This window comes from Neolamprologus brichardi, chromosome 3 (assembly GCF_056152115.1).
Source record: "Neolamprologus brichardi isolate AB-2024 chromosome 3, ASM5615211v1, whole genome shotgun sequence".
NCBI classification, from domain to species: domain Eukaryota; kingdom Metazoa; phylum Chordata; class Actinopteri; order Cichliformes; family Cichlidae; genus Neolamprologus; species Neolamprologus brichardi.
Genome location: NC_142106.1, coordinates 34,100,671 through 34,120,523, shown reverse-complemented (window position 1 = coordinate 34,120,523; position 19,853 = coordinate 34,100,671). Strand labels below are relative to the sequence as shown.

At 41.9% G+C, this 19,853-nt stretch overlaps 1 protein-coding gene across 6 annotated transcripts in view; it reads right to left on the bottom strand.

Annotated features, from left to right (window-relative positions):
- Nucleotides 1–1,784: 1,784 nt before the first annotated feature.
- pcdh7b (protocadherin 7b) overlaps nt 1,785–19,853 on the bottom strand; it is a 117,996-nt gene continuing 99,927 nt past the window's right edge. For 3 of the 6 annotated variants that reach the window (XM_006801715.2, XM_006801716.2, XM_035912487.2), the window contains one exon: nt 1,785–6,261. In XM_006801715.2, coding sequence (XP_006801778.1) covers nt 5,789–6,261 — 473 coding nt within the window. In that variant the 3' untranslated portion in view covers nt 1,785–5,788. Of the gene's footprint in view, nt 6,262–7,522; nt 7,542–19,853 lie in introns of all 6 variants that reach the window. The other 3 variants (XM_087837045.1, XM_006801718.2, XM_006801719.3) reach the window with 3 other exon arrangements.

The following is a 19,853-nucleotide window of genomic DNA, read 5'->3' as shown; positions in this document are numbered from 1 at the left end:
ACATCTCAAAACAATTCATTGGTATGCATTGCCTAAACATTAATTACATTCAGTTTCATTCTAATTTGTCTTAATTTCCCCCTGTCTCAACAGAAAAATTAATACTACCCGCTGTTCATCCCATGCAAGGCAATTCAAATTTAAATTTTTTTGTCAGAGAGAACAAGAAAATGAGTGAGACAATTTGCATATCAACATGACTGAATCCTAGTATTTCTTAGAAGTGGCATCTTTTGAAGACAAACATGGAGAAAAAGATAATTGTCGCACATAAACAAAACTCCTCGGCTTTGTGGAAGAACTATGTTTTTCTCCTGTCCAATATTTCCAGGAATGATACGACACAACTCTACAGTCATGTTTTCATTGTATGTTCTCTTATGTCTCTATGACAGCTAAAGGGGGGGAAAACTTTCTCCACGTTATTGAACACTGCATTGTAGTTCTATATAAAGATGCCATTAGCAGTTTGAGTGTGTAGGAGAGGCTGCAGCAGGCTGTTAATCAGAGCGTAGGGAAAGGATTAGAATGGATCTCTAATTACCTAGACTGTAATCGCCTCATATATCAACCTAGACACAAAGGCAAGATTGGAAACCTATACTAAACTATATATACTACTATCCACAGTGATGACTAGTTCATGTTAATGAGATAAAGTTATGTAATTGGATTATAAAATAACAGTAATAGTAATCAGTTAAAGCTACCGAGAAAAATTAAAATGTGAAACATTACAATAAAAATATATATACACTTGTGTAAAATGAATCATTCATTGAATTGCTTTGAAACTGTTTGCACTGCAGACTTTGATTGCAGATTCTATTGTTAGACAAGGACAAAAATGTTTTTCATGGCTGGAAATTCAGCAATATTTTACCTGTGAAAAATGAAAAAGGACCTGACATTATTGTGCAGAAAAAATATCAATGTGAAAATGCTCAATTTCAAAGATGTGAAAAGATGTTAATTTTATCCTATTCAGTCACGTGAACTTTTAAAGGTTCTTTATAAAGCAAAGTATAATTAATTACGAATTGATCAAACATAGAAAGTGTAATTATAATAAGAAGAGTTGCAAAGCTTGTTATATTTCCTTTTTTTAAATCGCATTTTTAATACCATATGGAAAAGAATAACAGACAAAGCTTCCAAACTCAATTTGACAAATTAATGTTATTCTTCTTTGGAGGATGCAAATTTACAAGATCATGTTTAGAATATTTAATAGAGCAATCCTCAAAACTATTTTGTAATCCATTTAAAATGTTCTCATAAATTAAAGCTGCATGAATTTTGTTACAACTGGATCAAATGTGTAATGTAAGTGTTGCAAACAGAGTCAAACTAACAAAGAATCATTACCTTATTCTGCAATAAGCTTGAGCGCTGTGGATTTAGTCATGTTAATGTTTTGGATGTCGTGTTGACTAATTTCATTTTTCGCCACAATAAATACAGAAATAAACGTTTTGTTTTAAAAAAAAAGATAAGTTCTGATAAGTAATTTGCTTACCTCATGGTCAACACTAAAAATGTAAGTTTAGAAAAGCAAAACAAAACTGTAAGATATTTAGTATAGACAGATTATTAGACACTGCCACTGTTACTGTGTATGTATGTGCAACAGTTTGCTAACACATTAGCAATAGCTAATTCATCTAGCATTGGACAAAAAATAGTAATTGTAGAATTAGCAATTAAATGATCAAAGTTTTAAATTTTTTTTAAACATACACATAAAAAAATGGAATTAAAAACTCTTCGAAGACAGGTGTTGTTTTACCATGTTATATTTTAATTTCTGCAGAGACAAAAATGACAAGCAATTTATTTACACAAACCTGTACAAAAGCAAATTAAATTATGTAAAATATCTCATAAATAGAAGTGGACTTGCGTTCAATACACTTTGCCATGTTCAGCTAAGCTGCGTGCATAGTGACTCATATTAAACGATGATAAATTTGTTCCTTGATTTCTATATCAACATCCAAGTCGCAGGACAAATAGTAATGGTTAATATTACAAATCTCATTACACATTGTGAATGCTATACGTATAGAACAGAGCACAGACTGAACACATACCTCAGGTAGCAACAAAGAAAATTTCAACATAAATCCCACCTGCTATTGTCCAGATTTTTGTACCACTACCCCAAATAAAAACAGTCTATCACCACTCAAAGATTATATGGTGTTGACTGAGCTTCTGCTTTCATTTCTGCTTCTTTTTCAGACACTTGCTCTACAGAGACTTTGTTTTCATTTCATCTGATCTCGAAATGCAAGGCATCACCTTGCAACACCATAGCAAACCCTGTACCGTGCTTAGTTGTAGGACAGGGTTTCATCATCTGCTGATATGCATACACTGTAAATCTATCTGTACGAGTGTTGTGTTGCATGGCACATCCTGAGGTGTGTGTTCTGTCAGCCACTCTACCTTGCAGCTTTTTCCCTCCACACTTCCACTCCTAGTAAACCGTCACATTAGCATTTTTATCTGTAGGCTCCCTCAACTCTGAGCAGTCAAATGTCTCCAAGCATTTTTTTTTTAATTTCTTTTTCCTGCTCTCTATCCTGCTAAGCTTCTAAAATCAGTCCTAGAGCTTGTTTCATGCACAAAGAAGGTTACTTGACCTCGGATGTCACACATGTACATGAGTGGAACACGACAAAAAAATCCATTATATCGTTATTATTTCTACCAACAAGCAACTTTTGAATGTACCCGCACTCATTCGGTAATGCACTAAGCTAGGAATGGATATTTCAACAAGGTAATTGAACCCAAAGAGCAATAGCCATTTGACTATTAGACCTACAGGCTCACTGACATTTGACTGGTCGTCCTTCAACAAGCCTTTGACATCATGGGATTTCATCTAAGATATGCAAATGTATTTCAGTCCTTAAATGCCACCCCATCTATTTTTGTGTTGCATGTCAACGTAATTGTTTATGCACCATTCCAAACCAACATTTAATCATACCGATTGGTATAAAAAGGCACAATTGCATATTTGCATTCACTCTAGTTTTTTTTTTTTTGTATGTTTCTTTTTTTTCCCTTTTTTTTTCTTTTTTTTCAGAAGCACTCTAAATATACAAAGTGGCACCAGGTAAAGAAAAAACACATAGTTTACTGATGATCATTTTCACGGCTTTTGACTGTTATTGTGAAACAATATCTGTGAGTTAAAAAAAATCAAATAAAAAAGGAGTATTTTTTTAAAAAAAGCAATCAAAAGCTTAAGGTATAAAGTTGATGAAAAAGAAAACATATAAAAGATATGGGTTTTTGTTGTAGCACGAGGTGAAACAATAATGAAAATTAAGCATGAAAAATGTATGGAGGGGGTAAAAAAAATCAACAGCATAGTCCAAATTGATGTACTAAGTTGTCCTACGTAACTCGTGTTTTTAGGTATAACAAAAGCAAAAATGATGAATTTCTGTGTTTACAGGGATAACATTTTTTTTGTACATTTTGTTTTACAGTTTTTTTTCTTCTTCCTTCTCAGCAAGTGAAGTAAGTTCCCATTAAACGTGCAGTAAAAAGTAAGTATTTATGTATACAGTTGATAAGTATAGGAGCACTTTCTTTCAAACAACGAGTAGTACTTACAGACTATAGATTACCGGAAATGCAAGAAAAAGCATCTCCGGTCAAACCAAAGGGGTTTTGCTAACATACAAAAAGTTCCATTGCATCTTTTGCTTTATTACAGTCATGAGATTTTGCACCTCTGTAGCTGCAAAGAAAAAAAAAAGTCACTGGAGACAGGGAGGCACAACATCTCAACATTGTTATGTGTCTGTTTAACTGGTCATAAAGCATCAGCTCTGTGGGTGTAATGGATGTTTTGTTGAGACATCACATTCTTATCATTCAAACTCAAACCTTCATTTTTAAAAAAAAGATTAGTTCTTCGTGTACTTAGAGCAAAGTTCTCTCTGTTTTGTGTCTGCGTGTTATAAAAAAAAGAAAGAAAAAAGGGAATGCTTCGTATTACTTACGAAGCTTTTGGTTTTAACCGTGACACCAAATTTTTCAGCCTGTAATCCAAAACCCTTCAGGAATCTGCTCATTCAGAAGTTGTGTTTTGATTGTTCTCCATTGAGCTGATTCTTACATTCATGCCCAAAGAGCCTTCGCCGTGTACTAAGGGAAGCGGCATGTACTACTTGTGGAACAGGTCTTAGACAGCCACTTGTGGGTTAATGTCACCTCGAAGGCTTGAGAAGAAGAGAAAGAGAAGTTGATGCTTGTTGGTCACATGTGCATTATGATATTTATTGCTCAGTCCTATCACACAACAACAACAACAACAAAAAAGAAAATAACCGTTTTTAGAAAAAGCTGTACTTGCAGCTGTTTTTAGGACCAACTAGGCCATATGTATGCTTCCCCCCTCCCTCCAGCCTATTATTGGTGTACATCTACAGTGGCCTATACAAACACACTATATACTGCATATCTGGCCCGTACACACATACAGTTTCCATTGAACCTTGACAATTTTAATCTCATGCCACACACTGTGCTTACCCAGGATTTTCAGTGAGTCAGTATAGCAGTGCCACCGGCCTCAGTTAAATGAATCTGCCTTTTCTGTATGTGTGTGTCTGCATGTGTGTGTTTGAGAAAAACAGGGTAAGTATCACAACTTGGTATAAATACTAGCATCCCACTAAGGTGATCTGAAATGTACAATTGTGGACACACATGCTGCTCTAGCCAATGCGGTTGTAGACGATGGCTGTAAGATCTTGCATTTATTAGGAAGGTTCGGGTCTCAATCTCGCCAATCAAAGACAAAGAACGAGAGACTGAGGAAAGGTAGCGAGACAAAAGGGAATGAGAGCGGTTAGCGCTGTTGCTATGAGCTGATGTTTATGTACAATGAGTGACTCCTGTAGAGAGCGTGCACACTGGTAGTTTAGAGTCAGTCATTGAAAGTTTGTCAGTCTATCAGTAGGGTTGTAGTCAAACCATGGGGGTTACTGCAGCAAACTGCATTGGCTCCCATTTCCATCCACGAATTCCCACATCGGGAGAGGAACGAGTATTTAAAGCTTAGTCTTTCCCCTCCTTATAAGATTCGAAAACGGTTGACTTTTGGTCTGCAACGTTTATCACAAACAGTAAAGATGACAGAATCCGTGGTCCGTGTTACACCATGAGACCATGAATTTGTCCAGTATATTACTTCAGCCACAAAACATCATGTCCAGACACTGTTCTTTGAAATTTTTTTTAAAAAAAGGGCATATCCAGACACACTGTAAAGTCAAAATAGTCTACATATACAGCTTTGTTTCTAGAAAAAACACAAACAGAAAAAAACCGACGTGGGCTCTTTTGTATAGCGTCAACTTCAGGGAATGGGGCCCTTAATGAGAACAGGGGTTAATGCATGCATGCACTGTATATGTAAAATGAGCTGATTACTGTACAGACTGACTGTCAGGCAGCAGACTGTGTCCTAAGAGCCCGACTCGCCAGTAGAACAACCTCAGAGAGAGTTGAATCAGTGCCCTCAGCAGTTCTTCCTCCTCCTCCTTTCGTCCAGTTAATGGCCAGAATTAGCACTTTAAAAAAACGGTGACTATGTTTATATATCCACAGGGATTTTTCATTAAGAAGCTGTCACAAAAAAGTCTTTGGAGAAAGTGTGGCTAAAAGCTTCTAAAGCTGTAATGGTGGTGGGTAAGCAGCTATGCTTATTGTTGTGTTTGACTGCCACACGTTGTGACACACGAGGAGCTGTTCCAGCTCACAGATACACCTCCCGTCGCGTCAGAGTACCACATGTTGTGGGCTTGTACTCCCCAGTAGGTGCAAGGGGGATCTCCTCGGTGGGGTGGCCCAGCACCTCTTCCCCGGCTCCTGGCGAGCCATAGGGAGGCGAGCCGAAGGCCTCATAGGAGGAGGAGGAGGAGGCCATCTTCTTGTTGAGCAGGTTGCGATTGCGGTCACCCATCATGTGAGCAGCGGTGGGGTCTCCGTTGGCCATGGCGGCCATGGCGAGGGTCTCTTGGCTGCCGGGCTGCTCGGCGCTGCTGCTGCTGCTGCCGTTGCCGCTCATGAAAGTAGAAAGCTTTGGTTGTTGGGGGGTGGTGGTTGACTTGGATGGCCGTCGCTCGGGCGACGTGCGCACAGGCATCCAGCAGGAGTCCGAGTGGCCATACTCGTCACATTCCCGGGTGCACTTGCCAGTCATGGCTACGTCAGGCAAGGGCCGGGAGTCTAGAAGAAGCAGAAGAGAAAACCAAAAGTAAGTGACGCTGCTTGTTTTGCTAAAGTGGGCTATTTAATGATAAAACTAACGATGGTAATGACACACTCTCCTACCACTAAGTGTTTGTTTGTGGTATGTGTTACATGATTGGGCTGTCATGAATTCCTTCAGTCGATGCGTGAATCTGTAACTTTTCCCTAATGAGGTCATCAACGCATCTGAATGTTAATGAAGAAGGTAGAAAACAATAGAAACTGGTCACGATGGTTGCCAGGCACCCACTTCCATTGCTAATCTGAGTTCCAATTTTTCATCCCTAGTGAGTCCAATAAGGCTTTTACGGAGAGAGGTTGTTCTCGTTTTCATGCAGAACCCATACCACATGACAGAAAAAAGTAAAACCAAAAAAACAGAGAAGACTCCACTGGTACGACAACAGCCCCAAACAACAAAAAAAAAAAACTGTGGCGTGAATCAGAGTTGAAATAATGTCATGCTTCAAAACGCGCTTGTGCTGAGAGGGGAAGGGAGGAGAGGGGAAGGGAGGAGAGGGGACCAGCGATGAAGATAGAAGAGGTCAGTTTACACTTTTGCTGTGTTTAAAGATACAAAATTAAGCCTGCTCCGTGTGGGAGTGTGCTTGTGTGTGTCTCTAATAATCGTGCGGCTGAGGATTTTTGGGAGAAGAGAGCACCGACAAGAGCCTGTTTTCTTATTTTGGTGATTGGCAGACGGCAATCATGCTCTGATCTAAGTAGCTTAATAGCTTTGCGTGGCTCAAGCACTCTGATATCCTCTTAAATTCCGTAATAGGAGTCTTAACAAATTGCCTAGCAGGGCGCTGGCCTCAGATTAACCACGTCTACTGCATTATTGTAGAAAGCAAATTATGTGCTTACAGTGCTAAATCAGGACAACAGGTTGGACAGATATCCTTCTGTCAATAGCTACTGTCAGACTCTGTGAAATATATTAACCCAAATGCAAAGCAGAGCTAATGAATTGGTTCAATATGAGACCAAAACCGTAAGGAAGGAAGAAAAGGAGGATCCCGAATGCTTAGACGCTACACAGTGCCAAAGGTAACACAAGTGCTGGTGTTATAGAGATGCTGTGTTAATGTCTTTTTATTCATGACCTGATGGAAAGTATGGAAACCCAAAAATCAAGCAAAAGCGAAGGTGAGTGCAAACCAAGCCAAGCATGCCTTTACCTTTAAGAAAGACAGCAACAGAAATGAAAAATAAAAGAGTTTGGACCATGGCTTACTTTTAATGCTCTTTTTCTCCTGTAAAAGACAAAAAAAATTTGAAATCAATCGTTATGCCTTTATGTCACGCATTTTATATATATATATATATATTATATGTACTGCAAGAGAAACCTTGAGCAGCCTTCAAACTGTAACTAAAAGACACGCTGACAGCGGCACAAAAAAGTTTTATGCAGAGCAGACACATGACTGAGGACAGAATGCAGCCGAGACAAGGACAGCAAAGAAAGGGGAGACAGATAACACAGAAATGAGGGTCTTCTAAAGTCCTGCTGATTTGGTTTTCGGCTCCTCAAACAAATCACTTGTTCCACTATGAAATTTGCCTCACAGCAAAACATCTGATAGGACTTCAAGAGTGCCATTCGGAAGCTTATCTTTGTTAAAAATCTGTTTGCGGTCTGTTTTCATGTCGGCGTCAACTGTGTAATGCTAGTCAATATATAGACAAAGCCTCAGGGGCGTAAGCGCCGCTCGGCAATAAGAAAATCTTTGGGTTATTTTTCCATGTCTGAGGGCTCACAATACAAGTATTCGCGCCTAATGACTTGTAAACAGCTAAAGAAATTAGAAGAATGGCGTGGAAAATAAGTGAAATAGATGCGAGCGCAATCACAATTAACATGGCGGCTGATGTGTGATGCAAATGATAACCTTTGCTTCAGATCGGCACCGTGTTTTCTTCCTTCCTTCCTTCCTTCCTTTTCCCTGCCTCACAGCTATCAAGGAGATAAGTGGACACCAAGTACTGATTGTCTCGCTCATTTACACATAGGATTGAGCCATTAAGCTACCCACAATGCACAGCAGCTCTCTCGGGGCCCGTTTCGTGGCCCTGCTCCTGAATGCTCATCCAACTGGATTCTCACCTCACTCACATTCAAGCAAACTACTCCACAAAAAAAAACAAAAAACAGCAGGGCAGGGAAGACCGCTCGCTACCTCCAGCTCTCATGGGTAAGCAGTCAACCTTCGGCAGCACTGTCTCTGCCGCCCTGCGCAGTGAGATGCTGAGGTAGGTAGTTAGCCGGCGCTCAGTGTGTTGTGCACGCTGAAAGGAGGCTGATTTTCTAGCTATGGTCCATTGACTCTGCAGGCTTGCTAAAAATGAAGACATTTCCGACTGAGCTAATGAATTGGGCTGCTATATCAAAGCAAAAATACTTTTTTTCCCCCTTCTTCTTCTCTCTTTCTCCCTTCACGAGCGTGACCTCCCCCAGAGGTTGGACCATCAATATGAAACCATTTAAATCCATCTGTCCTTTAGCTTTGGACAAATAAGTGCGCCGGAGCCGGGTTCAGCTGAGAGTAGTTCCTCCACCTGCTGGCTGAGGCAGTGCTAAATGAAATCTAGCATCACGTTGATTGTTTATCTTACCAAGAAGAGAAAGAAACATTATTCCTTCATTTTCCCACTTATGAGCCCACGCTGGGCCGCTCGAATCCTACTCACTCGAAATCTTAAGGATGTAAATCTGAACAATGAAAGCTGAAAAATAAAATAGTGTAATTATTGGCAGTTTGTTTCAATGGAGAGGACGCGCTGTGCTGCTTTCCATACACACACACGGGGCCCTTTCAAGAGCCAATTCAGAAATGAGGTCGTATAGACTATCTTCAAAGGAAAAGCCCTTGAGCCCACACAGCAGAGTCGCTGGCTTTTTGCTACAATATTCGCAAACGTCCTCCGCACCCACGCTTGCTGACCACCATACGACACAATGCAAGTGGGTCAGATCTGGCGTGTTAAAAAAGCCTACTGCGACACTGAGAGCCAAACAAGGAGGCCTCTCCATCCTGGGTCACATCCCTAGGGCTCAGACCTTTTATTTTATTGTTGTTGCTTTTTTATATAGGGATCCAGAGCTAGAAAACTAGTGTGGATGCCCACTCTCTACATGGCTGGAAGACAAGAACTTTCAGCCGAGTGGAGGCTGGTCTGCTAATAATGGCCACGACTTACATTCGCTCAAAAGGAGGCTTCTGAAGGATGAAGGGAGGAGTGCCGATAATGACTCGGGGATTGACAAGAGCCAGAAGAGGAACAAAAGTGCCGAGATGCCTCCGTACAAGCAACGCTCTGAGATGTCAGCGCCCCATGCTGTGCGCTCATTTTTAAGGGGTATAAAAAAGAAGACCTCCTTCAGCTGTGCAGGAAAAAAGAAGCAGGCTGAAAGTGGGCCAGCGGCTGCACCAATTGTCGAGCTGCGGCTTTTCTTTAGTCAGCCACCCCTATCAGCTGACTAGCTTACACTTTGAGTATTTCAAAGAGCCTATGCTGCTTGGGTACAGTAGCGATTTGACGCGGTGTCTTTAGCGCTTGCTAAGATGTTGCAGTGGTAGTAAAAAAAAAAGAAAAAAAGAGAAAAAAAACAGAGTGCCAGACTGTCCGGGCATTTGCACACACTTTACAGATTAAAATTTGTTCTGTTTTGTTTGTGTCAGAGTAGCGTATTGCGTGTTTTTACTACAGCGTGTCAGCGAGTTCATGTGATGGTCACTTTTTTTTCTGCAACACTCTCTGAGGCTTTCTCATTTCTGGCCAGCAGATTCAACCCAAAAAGCCAAAGCAAGGGATGGAGGGAAAATGAGGAAATAAAATAGAGACGATGCGCCTGCATGCATTTTTTTCTTCTTTTTCTCTTTGTATGTGTGTCTACTCTGTGTCTTTGACAGACATTGCACTTGGCTGGATAGCAGATAGGGGTCGGAGCGGAAAAAGGAGGCGAAGGGCATGAGGGAGAAGACGCAGACAGGGATGATGTAGAGAGCGAAGGACAGGCAGAAAGAGAATAAAGGAGAGTGATAGAGAGTGTGTGTTTGTGTGTGTGTGTGTGTGCTGAGTATAGCAGGGTCGGGGCATGGGAGAAGGAAAAACAGCAGACTGACTGGAGAAGACAGCATGGCTGCCTCTGGGCCGTCACAGGCCAAACACACTGCCAAAGAGAGCAGTTCAGAGGAGAAGAGAGTAGGGGAGACAAGGGGGAGATGAGGAAGAATTGAGGACATTAGCAAAGACAGGAAAGGGGGGAGATCGCAGGAGGATAAAGAAAGGCCAGAAGAATAAAACAGAATATGTGGTCTAGTGTAAATAGTTCCTGGTATGCCACTCCATGTCTGCTCTAGCAAGCGCACATTAACTCATCAATCCAAAGCCTTAATTTAGCCTGTTTCAAGCTTCGGATTATTCCTCTAAACAATGAGGTCCTGTGTGCAGCCAGATGCGAGGCGCCACTCACCTCTCTTCTAACTCAATCTAATGTGCTTCTGTCTCACTCTCCTTTATTAAGAAGGCAAAAAAAAGAAGGCTGTGACCTCCCAAACGCCCGTCCACATGATTTCAATTTCTCGATTAAGACGAGAGATAAGAGAAAGATTTCGGGGCCTTGAAGAAGGTGTCTGTGTGTGAGAGCAGAGTCTAGCCTAGAAACGGACATGTGATTGCCCTGCAGCCCTGGTGAAAGGCCCTCCCTGTATCGACTTTTCTATTTTTGCAATCACGGCGCACAGTGACGACGTACGTTGCCGGGTGTTGTTGGAGCAGCTTTTGGAAACGCTCTGGTGTCTGTGAGGAAAAATGCAAAAAAAAAAAAAAGGGGGGACAAGTGTGAAGGGGTACGAGGAGACAAAAAAAGTGGAACAAATGAGCCCGAGTTAGGGATCAAGCATAAAAAAAACCCAACAACACCAAAGAGCTAGCGTTCCCCCCACAGTTGCTCAGCAGTCGTCTTTCTTGTTTCCCTCTTTCTACTCGTTCGCGCCTCTAATAGGGTCCCGTTTAATTAGCTGAAAACTTGCCGACTAATTATGGCACAGAGCGAGTCTCTCCGTGTTTGGCGGTCTCACTTTTTTTTTTTGCAGGGCCCCTGTGGCACTGCCTTGAAGCTGAGAGGTCCTCAGCATCAAAGGCAGATGAGTAGACAGCCCTAGCTGCAGATATGATCCAACCAAAGGTGGGTTAGAGAAGGAGGTTGGGGGGTAAAAGGGAGGAAATGGAGAGCAAAAAAAAAAGAAGGAAAGAAAGAAAGAAAGAGAAGAAAGAGGGAGAAGGGTCTAAAAGGAGAAAATAAGGTGAGGGAGGAAATGTTCCTGGGAGAGAGGAGCGGCGAGAAAAAGGAATAGGTGCTAAATTATTAACGCGGCGACGGCGAGTTCAGACAGAACAATATCCACAGGAAAAAGCGATATTTGTCTTTCTCTTGCTGAGATGTTTGCCAGACAATTAAGGAGGGATGGAAGATAAGCAGCGGCGCAGGGGAAAACGAGAACAAAAAGGGAAGTCCTGGGGAGTAATGACCTTTGAGAACCCGAGACGTGGTGTGCGCCGCCGGCGGCAGCAGCATTAATTGACGGCATTAACATCAACAGCGAATACTTCTTTTTGTTTTTTTTTCTCGCCCCTCTCAGTGGCATCTAAACCCCCAGTTAAAATCTTGCAAGTGGGAGGCCGCTTGGATTGAAAGAGCATAAAATAACAAATTTCCCATCCTGTAATTACCGTTCTACAAATGACTATTAGTGTTATTAGTAGTGTTATTAGTACTTTTATGCAAATCAGGCACTCTTCCTGAGCCTACTTGACCCACATGTGCCCTTTTTCTTCATAACCGACATCTTTCTGCCTTAGCTGTGCTGCTCGTAGGCTGGTCGGAGGAAAGCTGTTGAATGTGGCAGCAGGTGTATTCTGCACTTCCCTGTCCCTCTTGAAGTATTTACTACCTGGGAAGGGCAACTAAAGGAATATTCTGGATCGCCCCCTGCCTCACCATCACCAAAACCTTGCCTTGAGAGGTGCAAGACAAGCTGGAGGAAAACTTGACAGTAAGAGGGGAGAGAAAACATTCAGACATGAGCATAAAGCTCTGATCGGGTTTCGCAGTGAGCTGTGGCCTCCCTTTTCCTCATTTCCCTAGATACCTAACCTCTGTGGTTAACAATGTTGTAAACATTTGAAAAGATATACACACAAAGCCATCGAGGACTTATGGGAGGATCTTTTTCTGGGTCACCGTATAGACAGGTAGAAGATATCACCGCTTTCATTTCCATTTCATGTTTGGAGCCTGCAGTCTATACGCTAACAAGCACTACAATAATGCCGCAAGTAGGCATTATGGGTATGATATGGACTGCTTTTCTCTTTCAGCAGGGTCAATACTCTTTCCGCAATAATGAATGTACTGTGGCTTGCTCCTGAGGTAATTAATTCAGGAGAGATTAACTAGCATAATTTCATTCTGGTGACGATCTCTCAGCCAATTATCAAATGCAGCCTCGTGCTCTCCTCCTACCCTCTGCACATGTCCTCCCTCCCTGGGTCTCTGCCTCTCTCGGCCCATTTGAACACTCAGCACTCAAAGCCAAAGACCCCCATAAATAAAGCGTCCCAGCCTGTCACGCTCCCTCATTCATCTTGCGAGCACGCAGACTTGTGTGCAAGTGCACATACGAGCGCAGGCGAAATCTCTTTGTACAGCAGGTGGTTGTCATGTTTGGCTGGGAGCATATTCTCTCTCTCAGGTAAAAGCCACATACATAAATGTAGACACAACAAACTGTGTCATCTGTGCACTTCTGACCCAACTATCTATAAGGAGAGCGACTGCAAGATGATGTGGCGAGGAGAGGAGGCGAGTGACTCATCCACGCTCCTAATAAGACTGATGATGCTGGCTTCCTGCCATTTACACACACACACACACACACACACACACACACACACACACACACACACACACACACACACACACACACACACTGAAGTCTACTGAAACAACTCAAAAAAGCTTCCAAGCTACGCCCAGCACACCCAGAATCTTACAACAAGGCGATTTTCTCATCGGGCTTCATATTAGCATTGTAGCAGTTATAATCACCTTTACAAGCTGCGACTCAACACATTCTTATACGCAGTTTGTTTCCGCTTGAAAAACACCCAATTACAATATATAATAAAGTATTACCACCATTTTCCCCAGCATGCTACTCTGAGCTCACACAGAACACTCTGGAAGCCCCGTGTGAGGATTAGAATTAGCCGCTCTGCTATGGTGAACACATGCAGCACATGCTAGCAACCGATAAAAAAACAACACGGCAGCGTGCTCACACAGGCGCTGGCGATTTCTTTTCCGCCGTAGCAAACTTCACAGAAGCGTTTCGGGTTATGCCTAAAATGAGAAGACGAGCGTGCTACGTCACCTAACAGGGCGGACACAAGAACGCACATCGGTGTACAAAATGGCAAGAGCTCGCTAGGCAGCTGCGAGAGTGTTAGCGAGGGTTTAAATCAGTTAAAAATGTGTGTTTTCCTTCAGTTTTTTTATTGTTTACTATTCCTATAAATTATCCCCTCTCTCACTAACACACACACACTCCATCCCAGCCGCCCCTTCTCTCTCTCTCTCTCTCTCTCTCCAGTCTTTAGAAAAAGAAGTGTCATTGCTTCCCCTCCACTGTTACTCTTATCGCACACTCCCAGACACACTCACACAATAGCCTGTTTTACACCATTAAATGGTTATTTGTCAAAATACAATTTCAATTAAATCCTCCCTAAAATAAAAAAAGAGAAGAAGAAAAAAGAAAACTCTGTGATTTGTGCTTTTTTTTAGTGACTGTACTATTAAAAAAAAACATCTAAGTCATAGGATTTCATGGACGTACTGTAGGTCCACATGGAGAAAGAGCTACACACTATAAGCAGGCTGCTGCTCAGAAGATGGGGACATTTGAGAGAAAAAAAATCTATATAGTTATCTGATACGGTTTAAAAAGAACATATTTCATGTTCAGCGCACGTTCTTTAAGAGAAAGTACAATATCTTACCACGTGGCGAGGACGCGTGCACGTCAGCAGCAAATCTGCATCAGAATTATTCATCCCGTTTGCTAGAAAGATTCGGTGTGACCCACATATCTCAGCTTGTGTTCATGCGTCATCTTTATTTTAAAAAAATAAACGACCCTATTTGAAATAACAAAAGACCGAAAGAAAAAAAAAAGCCCAGATAAGTAATCTCCGCATGAAATGTCTAAAACAAAGGCTCCACTTGTAATAAGTAGTTAGCAGCAGCAGGCGAGCTAGTTAGCTTGTGAGTCAGCCAAATAACACCTACTATCTACCATTCTTGTCATCCTGCGTGTGGTAATTAGCTCTCAGCTGCTAGCACATTCTAGGCCAGAGTGAGCCGGGCATGGTGAGTCACCACCTTAATGGAAAGCTAGTGGTGGAAATGTGGAGGGTGTAATTATGCTGACCTAAAGGGACAGGCTTTCAGTTTTTCACCATGTAGGCTCCTAAACAGGCAAAGTGAGCTCCACTCCGGGGCAGGAAAGGCAAATTATCTGGGGCCTGTGTTTCCCAGAGGGATTTGTTTTCGGTGTTTCAGCAGGTCCTGAAAACATGATGGACTTCTGTGTTCTACCTAAAAAACTCTGAGGGGAAACAGAGCTGACCAGGTTCTGCTGATTTGAGGAGGATTAAAAGTTGGCTTTCTTTCTTTTTTCCTTTTTTTGGAAAGCCGAGCCTATTAGTGAGTGCAATTCTGAGCGGGTGGTGAATACTGTGCACGTTAAACTAATAGCAGATTCAAAATCTCCTTTATAATAAAGGTTAGAAAATGATGTGATAATGATCTGATTGGTTGGGACACCTGTTGCTGTGTCCCATGGGATCTCGTTGTATGTCGTTTTGGCTACTTATCCTTTCCCTCTAGTTTGACTTTTATTTTTAAAGATATGTGAATGTAGTAATGGTACAAGACATAGTCTTACACTTTAATGACCTGGGAAACCAAACAAGCGATCAGACAGATTTTGGAGAATTTCCCCCGCAGAACAGGCAGAACACCTACTGGGAAGGTTAAAAAACAAACTGCAACAAATGGCTGTGCAGAGTGCAGCCCCTGATGAAAGTGCTAAAAGGATGTGCCAGTCAGCAAATAGGTTCTCCAGCACCTCTTTAATGTATCCTTGAGTCTGACCAGGGTGCCTCTGCTGTGCAAAACCTCCCGCGGTGTTTGAGTGTTCAAGAATGAAAGCGAAAGCCTCAGTGACAGCATTAAGGCCTCATCCTAGACTATGCAGACATCTAGTGAAAAGGTCCTAATAAGCCACTTCTGCATACTGCTTATATGTACAAAACATATCCAGATGTACCGTGCACTGACAAAAAGTCACTTATTTCAACAGAAGAGCTCAGTGGGAATGGAGAGCTTTGATTTCTTGAGTGCCTTAAACACTCTCCAGCTACTCTTGCTCGGGCTGAAGCTCACAGCGATACAGCCTGATAACGCCAAGGTGTCCTGGATTATAGACTATCTCGCAGATAGGCCACAGTTTGTTCCCTTCTGGAGCAATATATTGGATTTGCTTCTGCAGTGAGGCACCGTGCTGTCGCCTGCCTTATTCGCAATCTATCTTTTGACTTGAGACTCAACTGTGGGTCAAACCACCTCCAGATTTTCGCTGATGATTCCTCCATTATGGAGTGCATCCAGAGAAGAGGAGAGATGGTGGGGTTGGTTGACAGTCTGTATCTGTTGCATGTGAATATCTGTATGATACAAGAGGCAAGCAAAGAGTTTTGATCAGAGATGCCAAACATGGCCCGGAGGCCACAATTGGTCCTATAAAGACAGCAATTGGGCCCCACTGAACAGCATTATTGGAAATTTTGGACTTTTAACTGTATTCTTAAAATTTTTAACACCTTATCTTTACTGATAAAGACCTCCCACTTGTTTTGTAATTTTACATGTTTATTTCTTACAATTTAGGAGTCGAGCTGAAAGATTTCTTTCATTAAGTACAGCACATTTTGTTATCTTGTAGAAAACACTGAATCTGCACTACTTTTTCTTATATTAAGATATCTCAAGGATTCCATGTGTAACTAGACTTCTTTAGACGGACAGAGATAGGGAGTTTCTGGCCCACTTTAGATCAAAGTGGGCTGTATGTGGCCCACGATGTAAAATGAGTTTGACATCACTGGTTAAGATGAATGAGGCACAGTGACACCTGTCGTCAGCACAGCATATGTCTGTGTGATATTTTTCTTTTTGACTTTTTTTTCTCATTTGAAATGTAACATATATTACCGCAACGCACAGCTTGAAAGCTGCGTGTGCAGTACCCGTGTCTTCTCCCTAGAGGTTTTGCATGTTGGAGCAAATTATTCAGGAGGAAGAAGCAAAGCGTCAATCCAGGCATTTCTATCCGGTGCTTTTGTGTCACCAGCTGAGGGGAGTGTTGGTAACAGTGGCACACCACATTTTAAACTTTCATCACCACATGTCTTTTCAGCAATAAGTGCCACAGGGAGACAACAAGGTTCTTCTTAGTCATCGCTTAAAAGTTGCTTTCCGTCCCTGCATCTCCAAATCTAGACGTGAATGCATGTGACACGTTAACATTTGGACACGTCACACTGGTGAACAAGAAAAGGCTCAGACCGGAAGTGAAACTTGCTCTGGATTTAAGTTACTACCGATGCCCTGCCTTCAACTCGCAAAGCACACCCCTTTTAACTGGCCAGTTTAGCAATATAGAACACAGTGCCACAGCTGGAGCCATACATAGTGTATTATTTAAAGCACCAGGGGCCCAATTTGTCACTCTGGCGGGCTCATCACAGGCGAACATCCTTTATGAAATGCACTTTTCACGCTGCCTGTCAGAGGGATCAAAGCAGCCTTGGCTGTTTCTCCCTCTTCAGATTCTCTGCTCCGATTCCCACTGACAAAATGAGTCAATTTAAACCAAATGGATCCCCTATCAAAATAAAGAGAGTGTGTGAGATAGAAAGATAGCAAGAAAGACAATCATTTTGCAGGCATATGAAGTACAGACAGGTGGGCAGCCACTAGTGAACATCTACTGTCTAAGTTGTTGGATGTGGGATAGAAACGCTATCATTGCAGAAGGACGAAGGCAGTTTTTTCAGCTGAAATGGGTAAATGGTCACATATATTGCATGATAGAAACAGTTTAGCCTCTCAGCTCTTTCTGTGGAAAGCCACATTGCATACACTTACATTAAAACCACTAAGGTAAATAATTAAAGTTCAATGTTCTGGCAGAAAGCCTTGTGAATGTTGAAGACCAAGCACAGCCTCTCTAGGAGAACGTGACACACAAATACCAAGAACACACCAAAGGTGCTGGTGTTGACCTGCACTCCAAACTATCCAATCCAAGGCTCTTATCCAGTCAAGGATCGTGAGGTATTCACATTTACACTGTGTGCAATTTAGAAGCCGGAGTACTCAGACAGATACGGGGAGAACACAGAAAGGTCCCACCCTCTGAAACTGCATTTGAACACAGTCTTCTTGATGTGTAGCATTAGTGCTAACCACCATGCTAGCACGCTACACTAATAGCTTAGCAATATCTTAAAAATACATTATAATATAATGCAACACTAGCATAAGCTCAGGTAACTACAGAAAACTTTGAAGTTTGAATTCTGCCACTTTTATTAGGAAACAGTTGTAAGTGAGAATAGAATGAATGTTAAATGTAAATGTGAAGCTGACATTTAGTTAAGGACATGGAAAAACAGCCTTTTAGCTACTATTGACAGCATAGCTCATGTTGCTTAAACCAGCCATTTAAAGGGCTTTTACTTAACAGGTGTCCAACTGACAGTCTAAAGCGTCTCTTTCAAATGTTGCAAAGATAAGTGGCTTGTTCAGTGGGCATTTGGTCACGGACAAAGGTGGGGAGCACTTCAGTGAATACACAGAGCCAGTTGACGCTCAAATGATTTGAAAGCCCCTAAAAAAAAGCAGGAGCAGAGTACTAACTTGACACTGATATGCAATTATTGAGAACTCCTGTTGATACTTTGTGCAAATATTACTGATTGAACCTTAAAGAGCCACTTGAGAACCGCAAATTAATGCCAGAGAGTTCAAAAGCCTCGTGTTCACCTCAGCATTCTGTACTTTAATAGAATATCATATGAGCCAAAAATAAAGTGACATTAAATGACACAGAGTCCATAACATGACTTCACTATGCCTTTTCTCCTCTGCCTTTGAAGCACTGAAAACATGCTTCATTATTCACCCAGCCTGACAGGCCTCTTCTTTTCTTTTTTTTCCCCCCTCAACCCCCTTTTCCCCAACCACCATGCCTCCCCACCCCCTTTTTAGCAAAGCTCTCGACCAATTGATTTTTCCTCTTTCCTCTGTCTGTCTTTTTTTCCCGTCCTTGATTCTAATGCTTCTGGGTTGTGGGAAATATTTATTCACATTGATCGACGACAGAGCTGATGGGTCTTTCATGAGCGTCAGAACTCAAACTGTTTTTGTCCCACCGATGTCTCCAAATATCAATCACCAGTGGGAGAAGTGCAGGCTGGACTGCAGATTAGGGCAATAAAGCCCCAGAGGCCAGACTCATTTTCCAACAACTGAATAGAGAACAGAAAAATATACACCAAAACACCAGCCGTCTGACGAGTGATGGAGTGTTTGTGGATTCTGCGATGATTCCTGTGAGCTGTCACTCGTCAGAAACAATGTTTTAAGGGACAAATAGAACTTCTCTAAGAATGATTGAAATACCCGAAGCAAATCCATACAAGTCTGTCCTGAAGGTGCAGAATTGTTTGGGTGCTATGCATGAGGTAGTACTGGGGGCCAGAGGGAGCATTCTGAAGATAATTCTTGCATCTGCGTGGTCTCCATTAAAAATGCAGCGCCAACAGGATATTTTCTGCATCAAATTTTCATACCATCAAGCAGTCTCGACAGCCCTGTCTCACACACACACACACACTCTCCCAAAATGATGAAAATCTTAAAGCGTGTGACTCTCTCCCTCCCGCTCTTGATTTTCTTTGAGGGACACAGACCAAGTATTGTTTTATGGTTCATCGGCCGTATGCCATGTATTCTTATTCTTACCTTTTCTTCAGCCATGCTTTATGTTGGTGTTTATCGTCTCTCTTGCATGTGCACATAAAAAAAACTTTGCAAATGTCTTGAGCTGCCCTTCATTTCCTTGTCTTTTGCTAGTAAAATCGGACAAAAGAGTGATTTATTGAAAAAAATACATAAATGGAAAGACAATATATGAGGCAAAAACAGAGTCTGTGCTATTCTAACCAGCTTAAAAGTCAATATTTTTTCCACCCTCTTTATTCTTCAATACATGCCATAAACAACATCCAAAGTGATGATGACTGTGATGATCCCCGCGTGATCAATAATGCTGAGGTCTTGGTTCTGGGGAGGCCAATGCATGACTGATAGTAGTTTTATGTTTTTCTATCCAGGTATGCTTGTACTGCTTTAGCAGTGTGTTTGGGAT